Source organism: Lytechinus pictus, chromosome 5 (genome assembly GCF_037042905.1).
Source record: "Lytechinus pictus isolate F3 Inbred chromosome 5, Lp3.0, whole genome shotgun sequence".
In the NCBI taxonomy this organism is placed as follows: Eukaryota; Metazoa; Echinodermata; class Echinoidea; order Temnopleuroida; family Toxopneustidae; genus Lytechinus; species Lytechinus pictus.
Window position 1 is genome coordinate 42,327,463 of NC_087249.1, and position 23,674 is coordinate 42,351,136.

The window sequence follows — 23,674 nt, forward strand, 5'->3', positions numbered from 1 at the left end:
TTCATTGCCACAAAACAGTTACACACAATTATATTGTACACATTTGCAGACCAACCCATCACACAAGGTAATAACTAGATTTAAATTCCACAACCACCTGAAAACTAAAATAAACCATTTCATTGCCACAAAACAGTCATACACAATTATATTGTACACATTCGCAGACCAACCCATCACACAAGGTAATAACTAGATTTAAATTCCACAACCACCTGAAAACTAAAATAAACCATTTCATTGCCACAAAACAGTTACACACAATTATATTGTACACATTCGCAGACCAACCCATCACACAAGGTAATAACTAGATTTAAATTCCACAACCACCTGAAAACTAAAATAAACCATTTCATTGCCACAAAACAGTTACACACAATTATATTGTACACATTCGCAGACCAACCCATCACACAAGGTAATAACTAGATTTAAATTCCACAACCACCTGAAAACTAAAATAAACCATTTCATTGCCACAAAACAGTCATACACAATTATATTGTACACATTCGCAGACCAACCCATCACACAAGGTAATAACTAGATTTAAATTCCACAACCACCTGAAAACTAAAATAAACCATTTCATTGCCACAAAACAGTTATACACAATTATATTGTACACATTCGCAGACCAACCCATCACACAAGGTAATAACTAGATTTAAATTCCACAACCACCTGAAAACTAAAATAAACCATTTCATTGCCACAAAACAGTTACACACAATTATATTGTACACATTTGCAGACCAACCCATCACACAAGGTAATAACTAGATTTAAATTCCACAACCACCTGAAAACTAAAATAAACCATTTCATTGCCACAAAACAGTCATACACAATTATATTGTACACATTCGCAGACCAACCCATCACACAAGGTAATAACTAGATTTAAATTCCACAACCACCTGAAAACTAAAATAAACCATTTCATTGCCACAAAACAGTTACACACAATTATATTGTACACATTTGCAGACCAACCCATCACACAAGGTAATAACTAGATTTAAATTCCACAACCACCTGAAAACTAAAATAAACCATTTCATTGCCACAAAACAGTTACACACAATTATATTGTACACATTCGCAGACCAACCCATCACACAAGGTAATAACTAGATTTAAATTCCACAACCACCTGAAAACTAAAATAAACCATTTCATTGCCACAAAACAGTTATACACAATTATATTGTACACATTCGCAGACCAACCCATCACACAAGGTAATAACTAGATTTAAATTCCACAACCACCTGAAAACTAAAATAAACCATTTCATTGCCACAAAACAGTTACACACAATTATATTGTACACATTCGCAGACCAACCCATCACACAAGGTAATAACTAGATTTAAATTCCACAACCACCTGAAAACTAAAATAAACCATTTCATTGCCACAAAACAGTTATACACAATTATATTGTACACATTCGCAGACCAACCCATCACACAAGGTAATAACTAGATTTAAATTCCACAACCACCTGAAAACTAAAATAAACCATTTCATTGCCACAAAACAGTTACACACAATTATATTGTACACATTCGCAGACCAACCCATCACACAAGGTAATAACTAGATTTAAATTCCACAACCACCTGAAAACTAAAATAAACCATTTCATTGCCACAAAACAATTACACACAATTATATTGTACACATTCGCAGACCAACCCATCACACAAGGTAATAACTAGATTTAAATTCTACAACCACCTGAAAACTAAAATAAACCATTTCATTGCCACAAAACAATTACACACAATTATATTGTACACATTCGCAGACCAACCCATCACACAAGGTAATAACTAGATTTAAATTCTACAACCACCTGAAAACTAAAATAATACCCTAAAAATATGAATTAACTTCAAATAATGTAATCATTCTCACACTATGGTAAAAAGTGCTCATTTCTTTGGTTCGTTTTGTATTTCCACCATTTATATATTGTTAACTTAGTTCTGAATGCATGTCACAAGTAAACTCCATTTGGATTAACATTATAATCAAAATGAAAGTAAGGTGAGATTATGAATGAGAATACTTAATTTCAAGTGAAGACTAACTAATCTATTGTGTTTTTTTTTTTTTTTTTTTTTGGGGGGGGTGATATTCTCCCTTTGACAGAGGGTTCTTTATTTAGAAAAGTTAATACTTTTCGAGTTCACTTCTATTTCCTTTTCTTGTATATTGAAGAGCTCCAGTACATGTATTTTTTTTCAGCTTTACCCAGCATTTATTTAAATTCACTCTGTTTTACCCTCATTTTCAGCTGAGTTCTGCAGAGCTGTGAACGTCACCACTGGTCAGAATCTTGATGGGCACATAGTACATACAGTTTTTCAGATATTTGATAAAGACGGTAAGTATTACTAGGCTTTAATACACTCCAGATACACTTGCATATAACTATGGACCAGTTTTCAGTAGAACTTGAAGGGATTGTGAGAAATTTGCAATTGAAAAGCTTATTTTAGAATCAAATCAGTCACATGCCTTGCCGTTATTTGAAGAAAAAAAATATATTTCAGTTTTGGTCTGCTTATTGTATGTATGGAAGTAGATTGATTAGTTGAAGTTAAAGGACAAGTCCACCACAGCAAAAAGTTGATTTGAATAAAAAGAGAAAATTTCATCAAAATCGGATGTAAAATAAGAAAGTTATGACATTTTAAAGTTTCATTTAATTTCACAAAACAGTAATATGCACATCCTGGCTGGTATGCAATTGAGGAGACTATGATGTCATCCACTCACTGTTTCTTTTGTATTTTATTATATGAAATATTCTAATTTCATCCTCAATGTCAAGTGATACAACATTTAATTCCTCCCTGAACATGTGGAATTAGCATTGTTTAATACTATATGGTTCAGTCAAGTTGGTCCTTATTGTCAAATCTATAAAAAATGAAATATTGTATAATTCAAACAATAAAAAACAAAAGAAATTATGAGTGATGGACATCGACTGACTCACCCAGTTGTGGATATCACTGTTTTGTGAAAAATAAGCAAAAATTTAAAATGTCATAACTTTATTATTTTACATCCAATTTTGATGAAATTTTCACAATATGCTAGTTTGATTTTTCTCTATTTATTCAAGTCAGCATTTTCCTGGAGTGGACTTGACCTTTAAAGTTAATCCGACAGTTTTAGGGGAAAGATGTTAAAGATCAATTCCAAATTTGCAATCGAACTTAAGCTTTCCTCCAAAATCATTCAATATGAAGGCATTTCATTTTGATTTTTATGTTAATCCAAATGAAGTTTAGATTTTGATATTCCTGAAATTCTTGAAGTTCTTCAGAAGAGAGGTTTTATAACATGGATAGTACATGTAATAGTAATGGTTTATTCATCATTAAGATACGGAGAGTGTTATGAAGTGACTTTGATTCAGAAAGCAAGGCAAATAAAAAGAAATGATCCATTGATATAAAGATTAAGAATTTAAAAGAAATTAAAATTACTTTATCTATGTGAATGATTGCTTGATAGATTTTAAAGTTCAATTTCTTTTCTTTGAATACACAGGCGATGGGAAACTTAGCCAGAAGGAGTTCCTCGGAGTGATGAAAAATAGAATACATAGAGGATTTAGAGTGAGTGGTGGTTTTAGTGGTAGTTGTGCAAGTGGAAGAGGTAGTAATGGTAGTGGTGGTATTGGTGTGGTGGTAGTATAGCCGTAGTGGTATTTGTCAATAAGGAATCCAGAAGGAGTTCCTCGGAGTGCTGAATATTGAATACATAGAGGATTTAGAGTGAGTGGTGGTTTTAGTGGTAGTTGTGGAATTGGTAGTAGTGGTAGTGGTGGTATTGGTGTGGTGGTAGTATTTGTAGTGGTAGTTGTCATCAAGGCATGGGCGGAAATCCCAGGGGGGACGCGTTCCCCCTACCCAAAATAGTAGGGGGACACAATATCAAATGTCCCCCTACTATTTTTGGTCTTTTAAGATGGAAAGAAATACATCATTCAAAATCAAAATAAAACATGTATTTTGGACGAGATGACCTTACATTTGGAATGATAACCTTTTTTTTTTTTTTTTTTTTTCTTTTTTTTTGGGGGGGTTGTCAAATTTTCCAGCCCCTGGTCCCCCCCCCCTACCTTTGGGGAGAGATTTCCGCCCTTGCATCAAGGAAGCCAGGAGTTCCTAGGAGTGATGAAAAATAGTGGATTCAGAGTCAGTGGTGGTATTAGTGGTACTGATGGTAGTAGTGGTAGTAGTCGTAGAATCCAAAGTGGTAGTTGTCGTCAAGGAAGCCAGAAGGAGTCCCTAGGAGTGATGAAAAATAGAATACATAGAGGACTTAGAGTCAGTGGTGAGTGGTACTGGTGGTAGTAGTCGTAGTAGCCAAAGTGGTAGTTGTCATCAAGGAAGCCAGAAGGAGTTCCTGGAAGTGATGAGAAATATATAGAGGATTCAGAGTGGTGGTAGTAGTGGTGGAGGCAGTGGTAGTGGTAATGGTGGTAGTGATAGTGGTACACTGTAGTGGAAGTACTGTAGTAGTGGTAGTGGTGATGGTAGTCATAGTGGCATCAATTGTTGTGGTAGTAATATAGAAGTGGTATTGGTGGTGGTAGTGATGGGGGTAGTAGTAGAGGTAGTTGTCTTCAAAGAGGGGGTTCCTGGGAGCGATGATGATTAGAAAACATCGAGGATTCAGAGAGAGAGTGGTGGATTAGTGATAGTGTTAGTAAGGAGTGGGAGTGGTCGTGGTAGTTGTCAAGGAAGAACCCAGAGGGAGTTCCTGGAAGTGATGAAGAATAGAATACATTGAGAGGATTTCGAGTGTCTGATGGTAGCAATGGTAGCCACAATGTACATGAGATGGTGCTATTTAAAGTCGTTACATCCTGTTATCCTTCCTTGCTGTTAAATAGTCTTGATACGCATACTCTTTGATAAAACAACTGAAAACCTGTTTTGAAATTTGGTATACATCTTGATGCACATTTATGTTTTTATCAGAAAATGAATATTCATAGGCAATCCGTGATCATTTGTTCCTTATCAAGATAAGGGAGTTTTTTTTAAAGATATTTGTGGTATGATGGTTGGAAAGAGTGAAGTTGAAAAATTCAATTGGATAGGTGTTATAAGACTACAAGATCAAATGTTGCAAGCTGGGTAAAGAACATCGGACTATTTGAATAAATCTGCCCACAGGAAGCAAGTGACCCATCAGTCAAATTCGAGTTATTGTTGTTTCTGGAACACCCTTTGTATGTTGCACGTTCAGGCAAAATTTGGGGAAGAAATGATCGATCTATGGAAAGATATTGAAGAAAATATGCTGTTACATTGACGTCTATGTAAATGAATGGAATGACGAACACACATTGCTCTTTTACAACAAATGATACTTTTGTAACTTGCTTCCTTTTGCCAAAGTACGGCAGAAAACTGTGGAATTGAGATGGTGCTTCTGCAAACTTGCTTCTACATGTTTGCTTTAACCCCTGTTATCTGTTTCCCCTATGATATGTAGGAACACCTGAAGAAGCCGGCTGGCTGGGAAGGGTTCAAGGCTTGTGTGAGGAAAGAACTCAAACACAACAGCTAAGAGTCAACACTGGCTTCAAGATGCAACCCTTTAGATCTTCAGCTTTAGAATTTCTTTTAATAAATCATTCATATATTTGTGATCTCGTAGTTTCACTACAGTCGTATAAACGTGGGAGATTGAACAGTGACAGCTAAGAGCCATCAAAAAGTACAACATGCAAGTATTTATACCATTTAGATTACTAAAAGGGATGATAAATACTTTGCAAATGAGAAAAAATTCACTTTCTGTACATGTACATCTCCAAATTAAAGGTCAACAAAGGACAAAATTTTCCCCATTTTAGGATTCCGTAATGTAGACTTGATAGGCTTGTCCTATGCATGTAGCTAAATTGACTGTTGAGTATTTAAGTCTGTAATAACCATTGGTTTTGGATAGGGACTTTCCAAGTTTTAGTAGCTAGGCAATGAACGGGTTAATAAGTGCAGTCATTGTGGATAGACATACATAATATCATTGTCAAATAAATAAATACTTTTACTGCAAATTTCAAAATGACACAGGAGGCGCGATAGCTCAGTCGGTAGAGCGGGGGACTCGTATTCCGGTGACCCGGGTTCGATTCCCACTTGGTGCGCTAGTGCCCTTTGGTAAGGCATTAATCCTCAGTACCAGGTCCTTCGGAGAAGACCTTAAGCCGTCGGTCCTCTGGTTGCTTGCTTACAAGCATTCATGCTTTCTTAGCAATCAGGTAAAAAATCACCACCAATCACCAATCATTGAAGAAAGCTTAAAGTTACATTCACCTAGATCAAAATAGCATGAAAACAAAGAAGGTTGAGCAAAATCAAAGACAATTCAAAATGTTCCTATACTTATTTACTAATTTCTGTATATGATGGGGGACCTATTAAAGCTACACACTTTGTTTACAAACGATAAAATCTATGCCAATTTTAATATTTCAACAAATTATCTTTCACTCATTTGTGTAAAATGTTTTGAAGAACCTTAACTAATATAAATTTCACTAATATGAAAATCCAGCCATGTTTTCCGAACAGCTCTTAATTTTGCTGCCCGATGTAGAAGGGGTCCTAAAGCTACACACTTGATTTATCATGCAAAGAAATATTTCTTGTGCCTCAATTTCTAAAATATGTTCATATTATTATAGGAAAATATGAAATTAAAGTGAATATAACTCCAAAATTCCAAAGAGTTCTGGTTTTCTCTGCATTTAGTGATTTATTGCAGCCTCTGTAGAAAAATCGAATAGGAATCATTCGTCACTATGCAGTCACAGTTCTACATACAGAGTGCACATTTTGCCATTGAAATTGCATGGGCAATGAGTAGGACATAGCTTTTGGACCCGCGTAGCTTTAGGATCCCTTACCATACAAAATGAAATTGATCTGTAAGGCGTGAATGAGTATACAAATAATGAATGTTTATGAGTGCAATGGACAGAATACTTCATGAGGTGAAAGATTAAAAGATCATTCGTTCATCTTTCTCCGATTGAAGTATTCTGTCCATTGTACGAATGAAAAAAACATTATTTGTTTTATATGACACGTAAAATAAATCCTAGTCATTTGACATAAAATTTGAATGGAAAAATAAAGTGCATTCTTTGTGAGCACGGTCTGTTGATTGTCGTATAAATACAACACGCACACTGCTAACAAAATTGGATGACGGATGACATCAATGCAAAAAGGGATAAATGATCGATATCAAACAACCAATCAAATTACAAGGATCTATCTAGATGTCATGTAATGTTGCATATTAAAGGTCGAATTCTCACTTTTCAAAATTCTAAAAATCGCTTAACTTCAATATGTTCACATAAAATGAAAGATGAATTGAGATGAGCAACTCTTACCTACTAGCATAAAATTGAAATAAATGCAAAAACCATTTGGCGATTTCAAAAATGATGATTCTGATATACACCAATATTGAATTGTTGATTTGTAGACATACATTATAAGATCGAATTAGAATCTTATGTGAAGTATAAACCATATCTTGTGATATTATTAGTTTATTATTTATTTGGATATACTATTTTCTTCATGGAGATGGAATATTGATTATATGTTTTTGTTTCTTTGGGTTTTTTATCACTTAAGTTTAACTAAAGTCAGGGGCCAGGTAACAACATTTGAACATTCAATTTGCATACCTGATAGCACATGATTAATCAATTTATATTTGAAAACCAGCTTCATGATCAAGCATTCAGTTTTGTGTGATGAGGCCCATAATGATTTATATACCAATTTCCTTTAATTAACCTATGAAATATAGTGTAGTTGTTTATTCATGGGTTGACTTTACAGCAGGAATTGCATCTACCAATATACTTGATTTAGCTTCCATTATCGATACTTCTCAATATTATCACCCAGTGGATGGACCGAATGTCAAAACCTGGCAAAATCATTTTGAGTTTAATGTTGTAGTAAGTCCACGAGTAGTAATCTCAAACAGAGCTAGTATTTCAATTTTTTTTCAACCTTTAATTTTCAGCATTTCCCACAAGGGCCAATGTGGTTTCTTGTTAAGTGTGTCCTTTTTTCATACAGTATACATATAAGGTGAGTGTACATGTATTTTCAATGATATATTTGCGGTCAACTCTACATTACTATATTGCATTTAAAAGGGGTCAACTGGAAGAGGGGTGCCAAAATCCTGATGAATGTATATAGTGCCTTTTAATTTCAATTGAAAGGGGTGGTCTGGGCTGAAAATTTATCTAAATGAAGAAGGTAAAATTAACAGAGCAAAATGCTGAAAATTTCATCAAAGTCAGATAACAAATACCGAAGTTATTAAATTTTAAAGTTTATCAATATTTTGTGAAAACAGTTATATGCACATCGTCATGAATATTCATTAGGTGGACTGATGATGTCACATCCCCACTTCCCCTTTTCTAATATTACATGAAATCATAAATGTTTCACTTTTTCATACATGTGTAAATGATGTGTTTCCATTATGATGAAATAAGTTGCGGCAATAAATAACTTATGTACTCAATCAGTTGTCAATCCAATACAGTCTTAACCGTATAGTTGGTCCAAAAAGTTAAGCACCAGTTCAGCTTGGTCTTGGCTGCTGGTGGTGTTATGTAAACACCGAGTGCAACACCACACCAGACATAGCAGCAGTTTTAGTATTCCAGTCCTCAGAAAGTCTATTAAGATTGTTGTCTGCTGAACACATAATCATAGTTGATGTTGGAAAATTATTATAAAGGAATGGACAAATTTTTGATCGCAAGTTGGGTGTATTCGCACCAGCTATGAAATAGATATTTTACAATTAATAGACGACTCTAACTGTAAAATTTATTTGTAAATGAGGTAGACTGAAGTTCACATGAAGTTAATTGCATGTTATGTAATTCTTTGTGTAAATACATGTAGACTATTTATCATGCATTGTAACAAAAATTTCTGCTTTGAAGATTAAAGAAATATTTATTTCATTGTTATCTAACTCTCATTGTTATCTCTCATGGTTTTAGTTGATTAAATTGTGTGTATAGGAGATTGTGTGGATTGTGCTGTCTCCCCCCTCCCCAGGGGGGGGGGGGGTGGGGGCACTCAAATCATATTTTGATGGGGTATGCCTCAAGAAACCCTGAAATGGGATCTGACTACAACTGTACAAGGGTAAAACACAGGGTCTTGGGAACTATTTATATACCAGGAAGTGTGAAAAACGATCAACGGAACGTGATCGCGGTATGGTGCATGCGCGCTGTGCATGTATATGTGGGCGCTAGCCATGCATGGAGCTGCTAGCGGCTACGTATGGAGGGAATTGTGAAGCCGTTCGTGCAGCTCTCGCATGCGGTGCTGGCACTGGTCAAGTTTGACAGGGCTTGGGAACCGAGATGCCTTGTAATAGGAATCTTGCGAGTGGGGCGGGGTGGATTCTGATCAGAACTTTTTGAGTATCTAGAGAACTGAAAATTAGGTCTGAAAAAGGGGGTCATTAAAGCGGCACATCCCCGTACCACCAATGTATGCGAGTGCCCCCCCCCCCCAGGCTGTCTCTCTTTCTCTAGGAGTGGTGCTCATAAAGAGGGGTAAGATCCGAGGATTTGGATCAGCATGATCGCCTAGGTCACATGCATTTAATATTACAAGCACCCTTATTATGACGTCACCCCTTGGTATTAATAGTGAGAGACTACTTGATAAAAGTGCATTAATATCTGTTTCTCTTTTCAAAATAATTACTAACCTTGCCTTTACACTACATTTTCGGGATCTCACTTTTATTTCTAATTATAATCCTTATTCTCCCATGCACTTTAAGTCATAGTTTAGTTAAGTATCTCTCTAAAAACAAATTTGAATTCTCACTAGCGGTGCGTCTTACATTAAGTAAACAGCCATCAACCCACAAGAAAATGGAGGCCTCATGAACAATGACAGTACGTGCATTATGAAACAAATTCATATGAAACTTTGATAAAGATGCAATAACACACTAAAAACACCTTTTCAAATGACTAGACATTACAAGAAAGCATGATTTCAGGATGTTATACAATTTATTTACATGAATAATGTATACATATATAAAACTTTATACTATCAAAAAGGTTCATTTTGGAAATGATTTGAAAGGTCAATGTATGTATACTTTTGTGCAGGTGCAAGTAGTCTCCAGCTTGCTAGAAAATTTGGACAATTAATAAATTTCAGTTGCAGAAGAGTGAATACATGAAATGTAATGGAAGTGGTTAAGATGAAAGTGTCTAGTGAAAAAATATAATATAATGAAGATTTTCTTGAATCTATAAAGATTACAATAATTATATAGACATAATGAAAGGGCAGAAATATGTGTATCATCTATAGCCCATCATATGGAGCCTTATGCCTATCGGTTGTCTCATACCATTTGCAATGTTAAGACTGATTTAGACTCGGATTTGTGATCAATGTCAAAGTTGCAAAGAATTCATATAAATTACAAATTTTATCTAAACTGAGTCTACTTCTCTCCCATGTTGAACTTCTTTATATATACATTTGTTTATCATTGCAAAGCCTATTTATCTTTCCATAATTTAAAAAAAAATCTATTAATATTCACATCAAACTCTATCCAGCATTGTCTTTTCTAGCCTCTCTTCATTCATCATAAATGTCCTCTTTCCAATATAGTTATATCCTGATTGTGATTAATATTGAATTTCATAATTTTCCTTGTAATGTGTGTTGACTTTGAAGGTATTCTCTTTGTATGCTATGTCATAATTTGTTTACGATGAATGAATGACACAGTTCAAATCAATTCTAGCCAATTCAACGCAGGAAAACCATTTTTGTCTTGATTTGGGGAGAGGTCAAATTAACTAAAATATAAACATTTTTTTAAATCAAATATCACAAGTATATAACTTACTTTGCATGAACATATAGAAGAAACGTCTTTTAGCTCACATTCAGATAAAGCCATGATAGTTTGTTTTTGACATGCAAGATGACATATTATCCAATAATCATGATTCTTAATAATTCTACAATTATTGCATAGCCAGAAGTCTGTGGAATCTGAATTTACAATATGCACCTGTATGTACCTCATTACATATTTTAAAGCTCTATATTCACTGGTGGCAGTAAAACAAATATTTATGTAAAGTTAGGACAGGAAAAATGGAGATCTACAACACAAGGTTGATTATTTCATGAAAGCACCCAAGTCGTTAGTTATAAAGTAAAGGGAGTAAGGGTCACCTTTTACTCTGTTTGGATATCAAAATCGTGTTACATGTTTACACTTAGTTTTAAGCACCTTTGAAGTGCCGACATTGCACCTATACATGTTTCAAAGATAAAATTTCAGATCTTGTATATTTTTTCAAAGTTTGAAACTTTTTTTTATTATAGCAGGATTCCATAAGTATTACAATACATGAACTCAAGATGCATACTGCTTTGCAGGAATGATCTAACTTCTACAATAATAAGACAGTTCTAAAATAATAATAATTTGGATTGGTATGAATAGTTAATATGAAATACAATGTTTACCACCCACCTCACACAGAGATTTTATCTTCAGTGATCAGGGGCTCGTAACACAAAGCTTAGCAATGATAGTAGAACATTTTTCTACGATTGATTCCATTGGCTACAATGTACAATCAATCGTGAAAATCAAGCGTACGATCAATCACTAACCTTTGTGTTACAGGACCCTGGTAAGCATATAATGAAACATCACTTTTTTGCTCTCGGTCAATCAACAGCAAGGATTTTAGAAACTTATAAACAGTTGTCGGTGAAAAGTACAGCCAAGTTGATTTGTGAAATGCTTCCATGATTCCTTCATACACATTGTGCATCATCTTCACTCCTTATACTAACAGACACCAAATTATCTCAGGAGCACATGTACTCATGTACCGTGTATTCATGGATAATATTAATGTCTTGCTAGGAACAAATACATACCAGTTCGTACTTTTTGGTACAATAGCTATGAATAACTTGATTTTTATGTGGTGGTAGGTTGGATCTATTTACCTTTATGGGTACAGTACTAGACTGTACAGTACATTGTCTTATGAACATACCTCTCAAACTATAAACATTTTGAGGCAGCTCAGAAAGAGCTGTAGAATTTTATAGATATGGCAATAGTAGGGTGACCTCAAATTGTGTGAAAGTAGTCTCCTTATTCTTGTAGAGGACTCTTCCAAGGCAAAAGAAGATTGCCATTTACGTCAAATCTAATATCAAGCTTTTCTAAGCTGTCCTCAAAATTTCTTTTTGAGGTTTAACAGCCCAGTGACAATATAAATTTTATACCCCATATCCCCCCTCACTCTCTCTTTCTCACTCTCCCTCTTATCTCTCTCTTTCTCAATAAATGTCTATATTAGAGTTGCATCATGTGGTTATAAAATGTCCTCATACAGTCTCTAATATGGCTGCCATGTCCTTTAGCTGCTTGGAGAAATTCTGTAAAAGCAAAAAAAAGGGGGAGGCAGAAAGAGAGAGGGGAAGGGTGAGAGAAGAGATACAAATTAAGAATTAATGTCATCATCACGAAGTTATGACACTAAAAATACAAAATATTTAAAGCACAAATTCACAAAATATACAGTGAATGTGGTGCTGGATACTCTGTGTTTAATTCTAAATCCCACTCAGTAAACGTTTAAGAGTACAGCTTTAGACTTACGCATATTTCTTTAACAAATTAGCCTACAAATCACGTTGCCTACTCACCCTAAACTGTGGCACTGTCATTTCAAACGACCTCTCTTGAACCTGGCCTGTGGGGTCGGCGACCTTTAGACTGACGGTTATGAATGGCGAGTTGAGGTTTCTACAACTGTTGGAGCTCATGGCCACGCCCAGCTTCCATTTGAGTTCCACCAACTTGCCGACACCCAGGACAGAGTCGGCCAACTCCGGGGTCATTAACGTCCTTCCCTGTATGAAAGAAGGATAAGGTAAGAATGGTTTGACTTTGTTGATCAAAGAAGAAATGAACTATTACCATGTTGGTCATATTATGTTGGAGGACAAACCATAAGAACCTGTGCATTGAACCATGATAAATCATTTTTTAGGTTCGGATGGGCAGGTTTCCCATTGTTGTGTCACAGAGATATCATCAGAGAACCCTCTCTCTCTATATATATATATATTTACTAGTATATCGCTGCACATGTCGAAGAAATCCAGTCACAATATCCCCTTTAACCAGTTACCTTCTGGAAACAGTTGATCTCTGTGAGATGAATTCAGAATTAAAGAATTCAGTAGGCAAATGGTTAATTATCCATTGTTTGGTTGTTTTTTATTTTTGCAGTTTTGTTGATCAAAATTTTATCTTAATTGTCTAGCTAGTCTTAAAATCTACCTTTCAAGATAATTATAATGGAGGGAAGAAATAAACCTATAATATTTGTGAAGAGAAACAAAAACATTTTGAGAGGAAAAGTACTTGTTTAGCTACTTAATATCATAATTATTGCCATATGAATGTATTGAAAAGTGCATTAGCACATTATCATTCAAGTGAGCATGTATTACAAGACTTAATTGCTTAGAATGTTGCATTGTGGGTTAGGAACCGGGCCAGATACCAGTAGCTGAAGACTTAAGGGGGTACTATTAAGGCTCCTTGTTGTATCTGCTTAACAAAACAGTTAATATATAATAATAATAGGCATTTATATAGTGCCATCTATCTAGAAATATTCTATTCCGAGGCGCGTTATCATTATTATTATTATTACTACCCCGGCTTTAGCTCGAGCTGCCTTTCAGCACTCATGCATTCAAGGAATTAATCCTGCCGGGTACCCATTCACCCCACCTGGGTTGAGTGCAGCACGATGTGGATAAATTGCTTGCTGAAGGAAATTACACCATGGCTGGGATTCGAACCCACGACCCTGTTTCAAAGTCAGAAGACTTGTCCACCGGGCCACAACGCTACACTATATATATACAGTACAGCTATATATACAGTGCATCCCACAAAAAAGGAAACCTATCCGTTTTCAGAGATAGATTTCACAAATATTAAATATGTTTTTACGATAAATTTGATACTCATGGCAAGAGTAGAATCTCATCTCTTATTTGAAACCAAGAGCTTAGCAAATTGTTCACGCATGGCAGATTACAAACAATAAACCTTGAGACGTATCAGAAACGATTCGCGCAGAAACTCATGTGTGAATCTGAATCCACTCTCATTTCAGGGGTCAGTGAGAGAATCCTAACAAAGGATACAAAAGAAATGCTAATGAGTAAATCGTCAAATAACCACGGTAGTCGTATCACGAACCGATCTTGTCCAATTTTTCCGAGCAACCTGGTTTTGACTTTATAATTTCAAACTCGTCTTGCTCGTTAATGCGTGAAGTGTTTGTTTAATATTTGGTATCAAATTAAAGAGGAATAATTGAATTATATGATTATGTAAATAAAATACCATAATTTGCCTTTGAAGAAAAAAGACATGGGAATCTCGGTTTCTTTTTTTCTGGTACGCACTGTATATAATTATCATACCTGCTGGCTCCATATGTGTTTTATAGCTGCAATGTTTGAGTCTGACCAAGCAAGGCTACTGCTCAATTCTTTACTTAGCTCATCAGCTGATATTTTAGCCTTAGCTGCTGACCTAAAAAGGCAAAATATTGAAAGGTATATAGTAATAGATCTTGTGTTTGATGCTTAAAAAAGAAGTTTGTTGTGGACAGAATTTGCAAATCCTCCTTTTTAAAGTGTAAAATAGGACCTACCTAACGACACATGCTATAAGGGCATGTTATAACGTTAAAAGATAAAACCTAGATTAATTCATGTCACATTAATCACCATGTGTTTATCAAGAGGATCTTCATTATCTAATCTCCAAAAATAAAAATATTCTATGATTCACATAACAAATATGAAATAAATAGTGTAGCTTTCACATTATCTACTCTCTCTTTTGCATATCAATGTTGCATGAAAATAAGCAAATGTAAATTTCTTATTTACATCCAATTTTGATGAAATTTACAGCAATGTGATTGTTTGTGCTCCATTTATCCAAATCAAATTTTGGGGTATGGTTTCCCATTTTAGAGAGCACAATAAGCAATTAAAATGCATGACAATTCCAATGGAACATTTATATTTGGATCATCATGCTCACCTCCTGGCATACTGGAATACAGCCCCCCCCCCCCCTTTTGCACATTGCGATAAAAAAAAACATGAAGGCATGTATTGCTTCCACATCAGTAAAAACTCTTTATCTCCTCTTTTAGAAAAGATCTTCAAAGAAAACAATATTATAATGAATTTTATAAGTCTTCGGTGTCTTGTCTTACTCCAATACTGTAGAATCAAACATTAAATCACGTGCCAATTGTATTTATCTAACAGCTAGATAAGAAAAACAAAATCAGATTTTTTTTTTTTATAATTCAGTTTGAAAATCAGATACTTGGTAATGTAGTCTTTTAAAGGAATGAAATGAACCTCACCTGAACAAATATGACAATGCATTAGCAGCACCTCTCACTGACTCAATACTAGCCTCCACACCTGCAGCTTCTAATTTCTATAGTATACAAAAGACAAATAGAATATATTTCATTTAAAATATTTTCAAAAAAGAGTCGTACATGACATATAATATTGAGACGTAGCAGGATTTATTACTCAGCTCAAGCCAAAGTAATTATGCGGCTTTATTGTAGAGCACGTAGGAACATCTGATACAAGTTAAGCCAATGTTATCATAAATATTGTTCGACTTCAAGAACCCCCTTTAAAATCAAGTGGTAATTATGGATCCAAATTCAGAGCACAATCTTATAGCAGCCATAACAACTAGCGGGCTCCCAGAAACAAACACAAGGACTTTCAATTGGTAATGCAGTGATTCAGGTATATTGCTATGCCATATCTTTTGTTTGGAATTTTTGTAGCCACAACTCCCCCCCCCCCCCCAGTTAGTTAGAGATCATAAAAACAGCAACCAAACTGAATTGTGGTCTCTGCATGAGATATAAAAGTTTCAGCAATGACAACTTTGAGAATCAAATCCAGCATTGCAAAGCTAGTGCCTCTCCTCCCCCCCCCCCCCCCAACTCTTCCCAAGAGACGGAATCCACTTACAGGTACAAATGGAGCAACTTCTAAGCTTCCTTTTTTGTATGTAAGGAATGCAAGCACCTCCTGGCAAACTTCAGCTACTACATCTTGAGGCATGGAGTTGAGGTAGGTCACCGCTTCCCCAAAACCTGTTAAATGTAGAAATATGAGAAGAACAAAAAATCAAAGATGTAGGCCTACGCCAAATGTAAATTTAAAAAGGCATGACATGAGTATCCAACGAAAAAAAAAAATCACATGAACCGCACTGAAAAACATGAATAATGCACATTTTCTCTTAAAACAAAAAGTAGTGAATTATGCAAAACCTGACAGTGAAATGTGTGTACTGCGTAGGACTAAGAAGTACAATGAGAATCACCTTTCCTCAACCAAAGTAAACTTAAATAATATATAAAAACTGAAATTCACTTATTAGAAAAAATAGGACCTAGCAGGATAGGAAATAATTTTGATTATTTTTGTACATTCAGGTGATTTTAGAATTTTGGAAGCTATTTCTTTCATTTTAATGGCTACTATAACTATTTAAGGGTAACAAGCAATTATGCAGTAAAAGCAAATATTATTCTGCCAGTTAAAATACTGATTTCCTAAATAATCTTGAATATTGTTTGTGACAGATCTTGGGGCACCCGAAAGCATGCATTTTGGGGGAGTTTTAGGGACAATCCGGGCTGTCATGAGGGCGAAATCGCCCATCGCCCACATGTATTTCCTACGCTGGGACTGAGATCTGAATTAAAACTCTTTCAATTTCAAGTATTGAATTGAATTGAAGGTTTTATTATCATTTCATCGCAGCCAGTGGCTGGATTGAGAAAGATTTACAAAGTAAAAACATAATATATAAACATAAACAGTGAAATATTTGATGTAAATCATAACCGCAACAACAGTGAAAGTAAACGAATATTTTTTTAAAGAAATGTCCAATAACCAATTAATATTCTAGTAAACTTTGGAGACATGATAAACCAAAGCGTATAAACTTACTATTATAGAGTTTTACTTGAAGTATCACTGTCAATTAAAAAAAATCATATGAATTCACATCAAATTTACTCTCAAATTATCATCTGTGACATCCAAAGAGAACTCTTACTAAATTTATAATTTCTTTTCTACTTTTAAAGCTCATACTCAGTGACTCGTAGTGACTGAAGCATGAAGGAATCGTTATTTTCTTCTTTTTTTTCTTGTCATCATTTCATCTTCGTGTTGCAGCAAATAAGAAGTGCAGAAACTTCATGAATAAATCACCACAAATAACAGGTTTGGTCAATATTCATCACGTCTCTTCTGCACTTGTACTCTTATAATAATGCTCTCATTGCGCTCTAATGTTAGATATGTGTGGTAATGCGATTGTTACGTATCTTATTGTTACGTAACATCGCTGGTTGCAGAGTTGTGCGCCTTTTTGCATCAACCTGCAACGCGTTGTTAGATGCGTTGCGATGTCAACATATTTTCTTTTTCAAGTTTGTTTTGTCAGAGAAATAGATTTCCTCTCGAAAGCAGGTGTAACCTATTTTCTTGTGCTGCGCTGATTAACGACCTTACTTATCACCTGAATATTTGAATTGTTATGTTGGAAAAAGGAAAGTTTTACAACGGTTTATTGGTGAGTAGAAGTACATGTGCTACTGAATTAATGAAATGAATATTTTATATGAACGTGAAATTTTGTGGTTATTTTATTAATTTCTTTTAACTTACTAATAATTAAAAGAATGTGAACTGTGGTTGACGATAATTGTCGTTACGAATGAGAGAGCTACATGAATGACGGTATATACTGTAGACTGTTATGATAATAAGAAATGACGATTATCTCTTATTTGTATTTATTAATGTTTAATATTGAATACTTGATTGTGAATTGTATTTTTACACTGTTAACTTATATTACAGACTGCTTGTTTATCGTCATCGATCGATTAGACTTAGTTCCAGATTGTTTCAGGACTGTATACACTAAATTCTTGGTGAGTTGGTTATTGATAGTTTACATGACATATTATAATTATCATGTTAAGTTACATAATAATAAAAGATGTATATATTTGTAAAGACTTTGTTGAAATGATATCTATACCATTTGACTTAACCATATTGTTTTAGACTTTGTCTTGATATATTTTGTGGAAGGTATGTGACAAGATATTACATAATGCCAATTGATATTTCTTTAAATGATTGTATGATTTGGAAAAATGTCAGCTAGTTTTATATTCTGTTCAATATTCAATTTATATGATATTGGATATTAGTACTATGATGTTTATTTTGTATGGATATATATTATTGTGTTCATTATTGATAATATTTATATATTACCAAATGTGTTATTATATTATATAATTGCTCTCATTTCTTGATTTACCTCTCTGTGCAGGGGCTGCTCTGATAGTAAGGCCATGAGAAGTAAGGTATTAGATTTGCGTCCGAAAATTTTTCAAATGACATGAGGCTTTTTTTCATTATTCATTATTCATTATTTACATGACGTCATCCAGCTACTGCCGAGAGCCAATTTATGAATGAAAATATAGTAAGCATGCGCATTGCAAGCCTTCCATAGCCCCACTGCACACATTATTCCACCAAAACAAGTGTGCAATTCTCTATCACATCGTACCAAAATCGACCTAGAATTTCACTTTCCTATATTTTATATGAATTATGAAAGGTATTCTCGGAGGATCTATTTTCTGACCGATACCGCACAGGTAAATGAATTTCGATTACTTCTTGCTTTCGGTCAAAATCTTACGAATTAGCGTCGATATGGCATCGTGTTCGTTGGAGTTTGTAGAGTCTATCGCAACGTGTACAAAGTCAATTGATTTCCGGGTTTCGGAGCGTCGCGTGAATATGCGTGAATATGCATGAAATTGCGGACTCTCGATAATTTTCGATCAATACTGGAGCGATCTGATCACGAACCAAGACCATTTCCCGCGTAGACAATGTGACCGGATATCGTTATCGCTATCGATACTTTCGCACGCAGTCCGAAGGAATTATTTTGGCGACACGTAGTCATGACGTGATCTGCGCGATTGGCCAATCAGCGATCTCCGATTTGCTGAGCCGAGACGGTCTATCCGTTGTACACATGCACAGTCTATGGACAATTAACCACAGCTGTGCGAAGATCGAAGGTGCACTGCATGCAGGTATACCGTATGCACGTCAGAAAGTGCGTGAATAAACCTTTACTGCCCTGCGATGATTTGGAACTTGTAATTTCGTAAAGTAATGAATTTTTTATTAAATAATGAAATTTTTTTGAAATAATGACATTTTCATGCAGGCGGTTTTGGAGCATGCGGGCGGTGGATGCAAATCTAAAACTTTCATTCTCTTGGCCTAATAAATGTTCTTACAACAAGTAGACCTACAATTCACGTTTCGTCTTTTTGAGCCCTCAACATATGGAGATAAAAAAGATAGTCGAATGCCACGAAATGAACGGCAGTGTGATGCTACCGAAAAATACAAGGTCAAGGAGAGATACAAACATAAATATCAATACATGGGACTGTAATGTCATATAAAGTTATAGGTACATTTATAATATTATTTTTGCTGTCTTTAGAACAAATTTAAACATATTTTATAACAGCTTAAAATAGGTGCTACTTTTTCACACATACCATCGGGAACGGACTGTAGAACGATCATTTTGATGTGACGAAAAACAAATATTTAGAAGCGGTGGTGGTCTGCTTGTCACAGTGATAATTTCAGGAAGGTTGCTTAGTCTATCTTTCAGTCTTCGATTTTGTGTGAGATTTGTTTTTCAAGGCTTGACCTGCTTTCAAATTAAAATGATGTGCATTGGGCATTGCCCAATTTAGCAACGTTGAATTCCAAGCAGCTTCAAGGCCGTATTAACTGAATTCGATCGTTTCTGTCAGCCCCTTTCTAACTCTTCTTATTATTTGGCAACCAGTCTAATTTACTATTTTCGCCATAGTTGAAACTAATAATAAACTTTTTCAAGTCACTTTTTTTCATTACAAAATGCTCACACACAGTCATAATTATGAATGACATAATTCTAATTATAAATTAATATATAGATAGAATAATACTTCAAAATGAAGAGCTACAATGATTTTTTTTAATTAATACAAAAATAAAATAAATAAGAACGTGTCAAAATATACCTACGTTAAAAACGATTTTCCACTTTTTCCCCAATTAAAGGCCATATTTAATTATGTAATTAAATATTAAATTTTACTGAATAATTTCATTCGAGGGGTCCATGATTTACAAGCATAGCTTCACAGTGGACCTCTCCATTTCCAATATGTTAACTTCAGCTATACAAAATAGTTTTTTTCATGATCCATCCAGGTTTCAAATGTATAATTAAGATATATATACATGTATATTGTGTTACATGTTTGTTTATATTTCTATTTTTTTTATAATTGTATTTTTTCATGGATTTTGTATACTGTTCTGTTGGAAATGAGAAAAAATAAAACTGAAAGTGAACTGAAAGAAACGCCTATCCTGACTACGCCTATATGTATTTTTTTTTTGGGGGGGGGCTTTGAACTACTCTCCGTGGTCAGTAAAACAAAGCTGAAAAAGATGGAGTTTTGACATGCGTTTGTCACGTCAGTCTACTCATGGACCGTATATATATTAAAGTCCATGGTCTACTCGATATAGGCATAAATAAAACCTGGGGAGCGTTTCATGAAAGGACTTGTCGGACGTTTTATCCGACAAGTCCCATTTTTCCGACAGTAACCATAGTAACTGTGCTTCTCAGCCAACCAAATTCAAGGAAAGATGTCAGATCTGACAACTTGTCGGATGAAAATGTTGATGAAACGCTCCCCCGGGCATCATTCATTTGTCGGTTGTTGTTGCTCTTGTTTTTCCCTGCTTTAATAATATAGGTATATTTACCCAAGGAAGCTACTTCAGTTCTCATGTGAAAACTGTTGTCCCAGCGGGCCCTGCTATTATTAAAATGCAAGTATTTGCAAATATAGGTCCTATACAGTGATAATTGTCCAACATAATTTGGATTTCTTTGCATATTACCAACGTTCAAAAGCTTGATATAATGTCATTTACACTTTTTGTCGGTGGTTTATCTTGGGGAGTGACAGGCCGGTGCAGGCCTGCCCCCGGCACCATTTAAGGGGTGGGCAAAAACAAAAATGGTCACAACAAGGGGGTGATGGGCAAGGAATGGAGCTCGATCCTTTTAATAAGGGCGCAAGCTCGTTGCTTAGAAATTGATTTTAAAAACTGCCGTAACATTATTGTGTCACTGGGTAAACAAAAAATGAAATTCGTGACAACATTTCCCCGCTTCTGTGTTTGTGCAAATTAAACTCCCCAGGGGATATTCCAATATGCTGCCCTCTATCTCAAAAGAACTTTCGTATTGGTACCACATACTTATAGGATTTTATTTGATGCTCTCCTCTATGGAGAAATGTTTTAATAGATTATTATAAGCATTTTTCGTTCGTATGGAATTAATGACGAAATTTAATCATCCTTGCACGTGATAATTTGGTGGTCCCGATTTAAAGTTCATGCAAACAATTTTGTTTATGTTTGGAATTAGGGGCGAGTGCAGGGTTTTACAAAAGGGGGGCATTTTTTTAATTGACAAGTACGAAAAAACAGTCTTCACTCCCGAATAAAGGTTATACATCAATAAAACGAATATAAGCCGACGAGTTTTCTCATATCATACCCATTATACTTCGCCATTCCCTCTTTTCCGTTAAACCATGAGACTGAAACAAATTAACTATGTACACAGTAAAACAAAAATTATACAACGCTGTTTACTATATGAACCTTACAGTAATTGTTTTAACAGTATAAACAAGTGTTTAAATCTTAAGCAACAAAGTTCAATTTTCAAAATCTAATCTTCAATAAATTAAACATGATTGTTTAAACGGTTAAACAAATACTGTAAGGTTCATATAGTAAACAGCGTTGTATAAAATCTTAAAAAGCGTTTTTACTTTGCATAACGCATTACGCCCTTGAATGTGCAGGGCCGGTGCATGGGCCCATTAAGGCGTCTATGCATTGGCGGCGAAAGCCAAATTTTTTAGGGGGGACCACCACACAATTTGTTGACAAGAAAAAAAAAAAAAAAAAAAAAAAAAAAAAAGGTTATCAACCACAAATTATAGGGAGACACGTCCCCCCGCCCCCCCCCCCCGCTTCCGCCGACTATGCGTCTATTCACACAGCTATTCAAACAAGACAATATTCTCTTCATCATGTTAGCATGGCAACAAATACCCGTACCCGATGTGTAAATACCCGATTCGCTCGAATCTTTCTCCATCTCCATCAATCTCGACTTTATTTTGACAGTGATAAACAAACAAAAAAAGTTGAAATGTTTCTGTTAATTGAATACAAGATTGTATAAGTAATATCATGCAAAATGACTGAAACACGATGGGGGGGGGCAATCAAAGGAGAGGCCCGGGGGCGAGGCTCGGGATATAGGGGGCCTAGATTATTATAGTGTGCGCGATATCTTATAGCTATTCCCAAACCAGTCTATACCCCTTCATAATATTAAAAGTAAAGCATTAGCATATACCAGCTAAGTTGGAAAGAATATAATTGCGATTTTTTTTTTCTTTTTCATCATTAGAATATTAATTTGCATTTCATCGATTTTTGTATTTAAAAAATTGCTCGCTCGCTTCTTTTGCTCCTATCTTTCAAGAAAAAAAAAACCTTTTGCTGTATCCGACATAATCTGCCCCTTCAACTTCTAAGGCTTATTATGCTAATTGTTGATTAATGTTCATTGACTTATTGATATGAATATGATATTCCAACATCCCCTGTGGTATGTTTGCACAGAAAGCGAATCATCTCACCAACAGTTTTTACCGGACTTTTAAATCCGGCTGAAAACAGGTTTTCTTGCCACCAAAGCGAAATATATTAAACAAAACATCATGGTTATACACAGCAAAAACTGTGGTGTTATAACCGGTGTACATAGAGGACCACACCAGTTATTTTACACCGGTGTTAAATTGGCAGTGTTAGTTTAACACCTATAGGTGTTATTACAACACCTTTGGTTGTTTTTGTTATGTTCAATCTCTCGGGTGCAATTTTAACACCTCAGGGTGTGGTCCTCTACAATATTATTGTTGTCAGTTTTAACACCACAGTTTTACAGTGTAGACACATGCACTGGTGGTTTTTCATAAATCTTTACGTATATCGGCATTCATATACCAATTGGTCCAGCAGTGTATACCAGGGCCGCGGAACGGTTTTCAAAGTGGGGGGCTGAGCCAAAAGTGGGGGGGCTGACCATGCAAAAAATCACAATCATATGGTAATTTTTACGGTTTTGGAAAAAAGTGGGGGGCTGAAGCTTACTTGTA

At 35.1% G+C, this 23,674-nt stretch overlaps 2 protein-coding genes across 2 annotated transcripts in view; one reads left to right on the forward strand and one right to left on the reverse strand.

Moving 5' to 3' along the window:
• Nucleotides 1–9,081, forward strand: part of LOC129261397 (calcium uptake protein 3, mitochondrial-like) — a 115,190-nt gene extending 106,109 nt beyond the window's left edge. Inside the window, exons 13-15 of the mRNA XM_064099512.1 lie at nt 2,312–2,401; nt 3,580–3,647; nt 5,539–9,081. Of these exons, the coding sequence (XP_063955582.1) occupies nt 2,312–2,401; nt 3,580–3,647; nt 5,539–5,613 (233 nt within the window). The 3' untranslated portion in view covers nt 5,614–9,081. The remainder of the gene's footprint in view (nt 1–2,311; nt 2,402–3,579; nt 3,648–5,538) is intronic.
• Nucleotides 9,082–10,128: 1,047 nt separating this feature from the next.
• On the reverse strand, nt 10,129–20,248 carry LOC129260198 (COMM domain-containing protein 6-like). Its single transcript, XM_054898225.2, has 6 exons — nt 19,910–20,248; nt 16,248–16,372; nt 15,611–15,687; nt 14,646–14,757; nt 12,843–13,049; nt 10,129–12,572 (listed from the first exon to the last, which is right to left on the reverse strand). The coding sequence occupies exons 1-6, from the start codon at nt 19,935–19,937 to the stop codon at nt 12,522–12,524; spliced, it is 600 nt and encodes a 199-aa protein (XP_054754200.2). The 5' UTR covers nt 19,938–20,248; the 3' UTR covers nt 10,129–12,521.
• Between the last annotated feature and the right edge of the window lie 3,426 nt (nt 20,249–23,674).

Bases quoted from the DNA above. Each gene is read 5' to 3' on its own strand.
- LOC129260198 (XM_054898225.2), bottom strand. From the start codon at position 19,937: ATGATCGTTCTACAGTCCGTTCCCGATG. The intron at 16,373-19,909 runs GTATGTGTGAAA...TACATTTAACAG, and splicing joins TCTACAGTCCGTTCCCGATG to GTTTTGGGGAAGCGGTGACC. The intron at 13,050-14,645 runs GTATGATAATTA...TCTTTCATACAG, and splicing joins AACACATATGGAGCCAGCAG to GGAAGGACGTTAATGACCCC.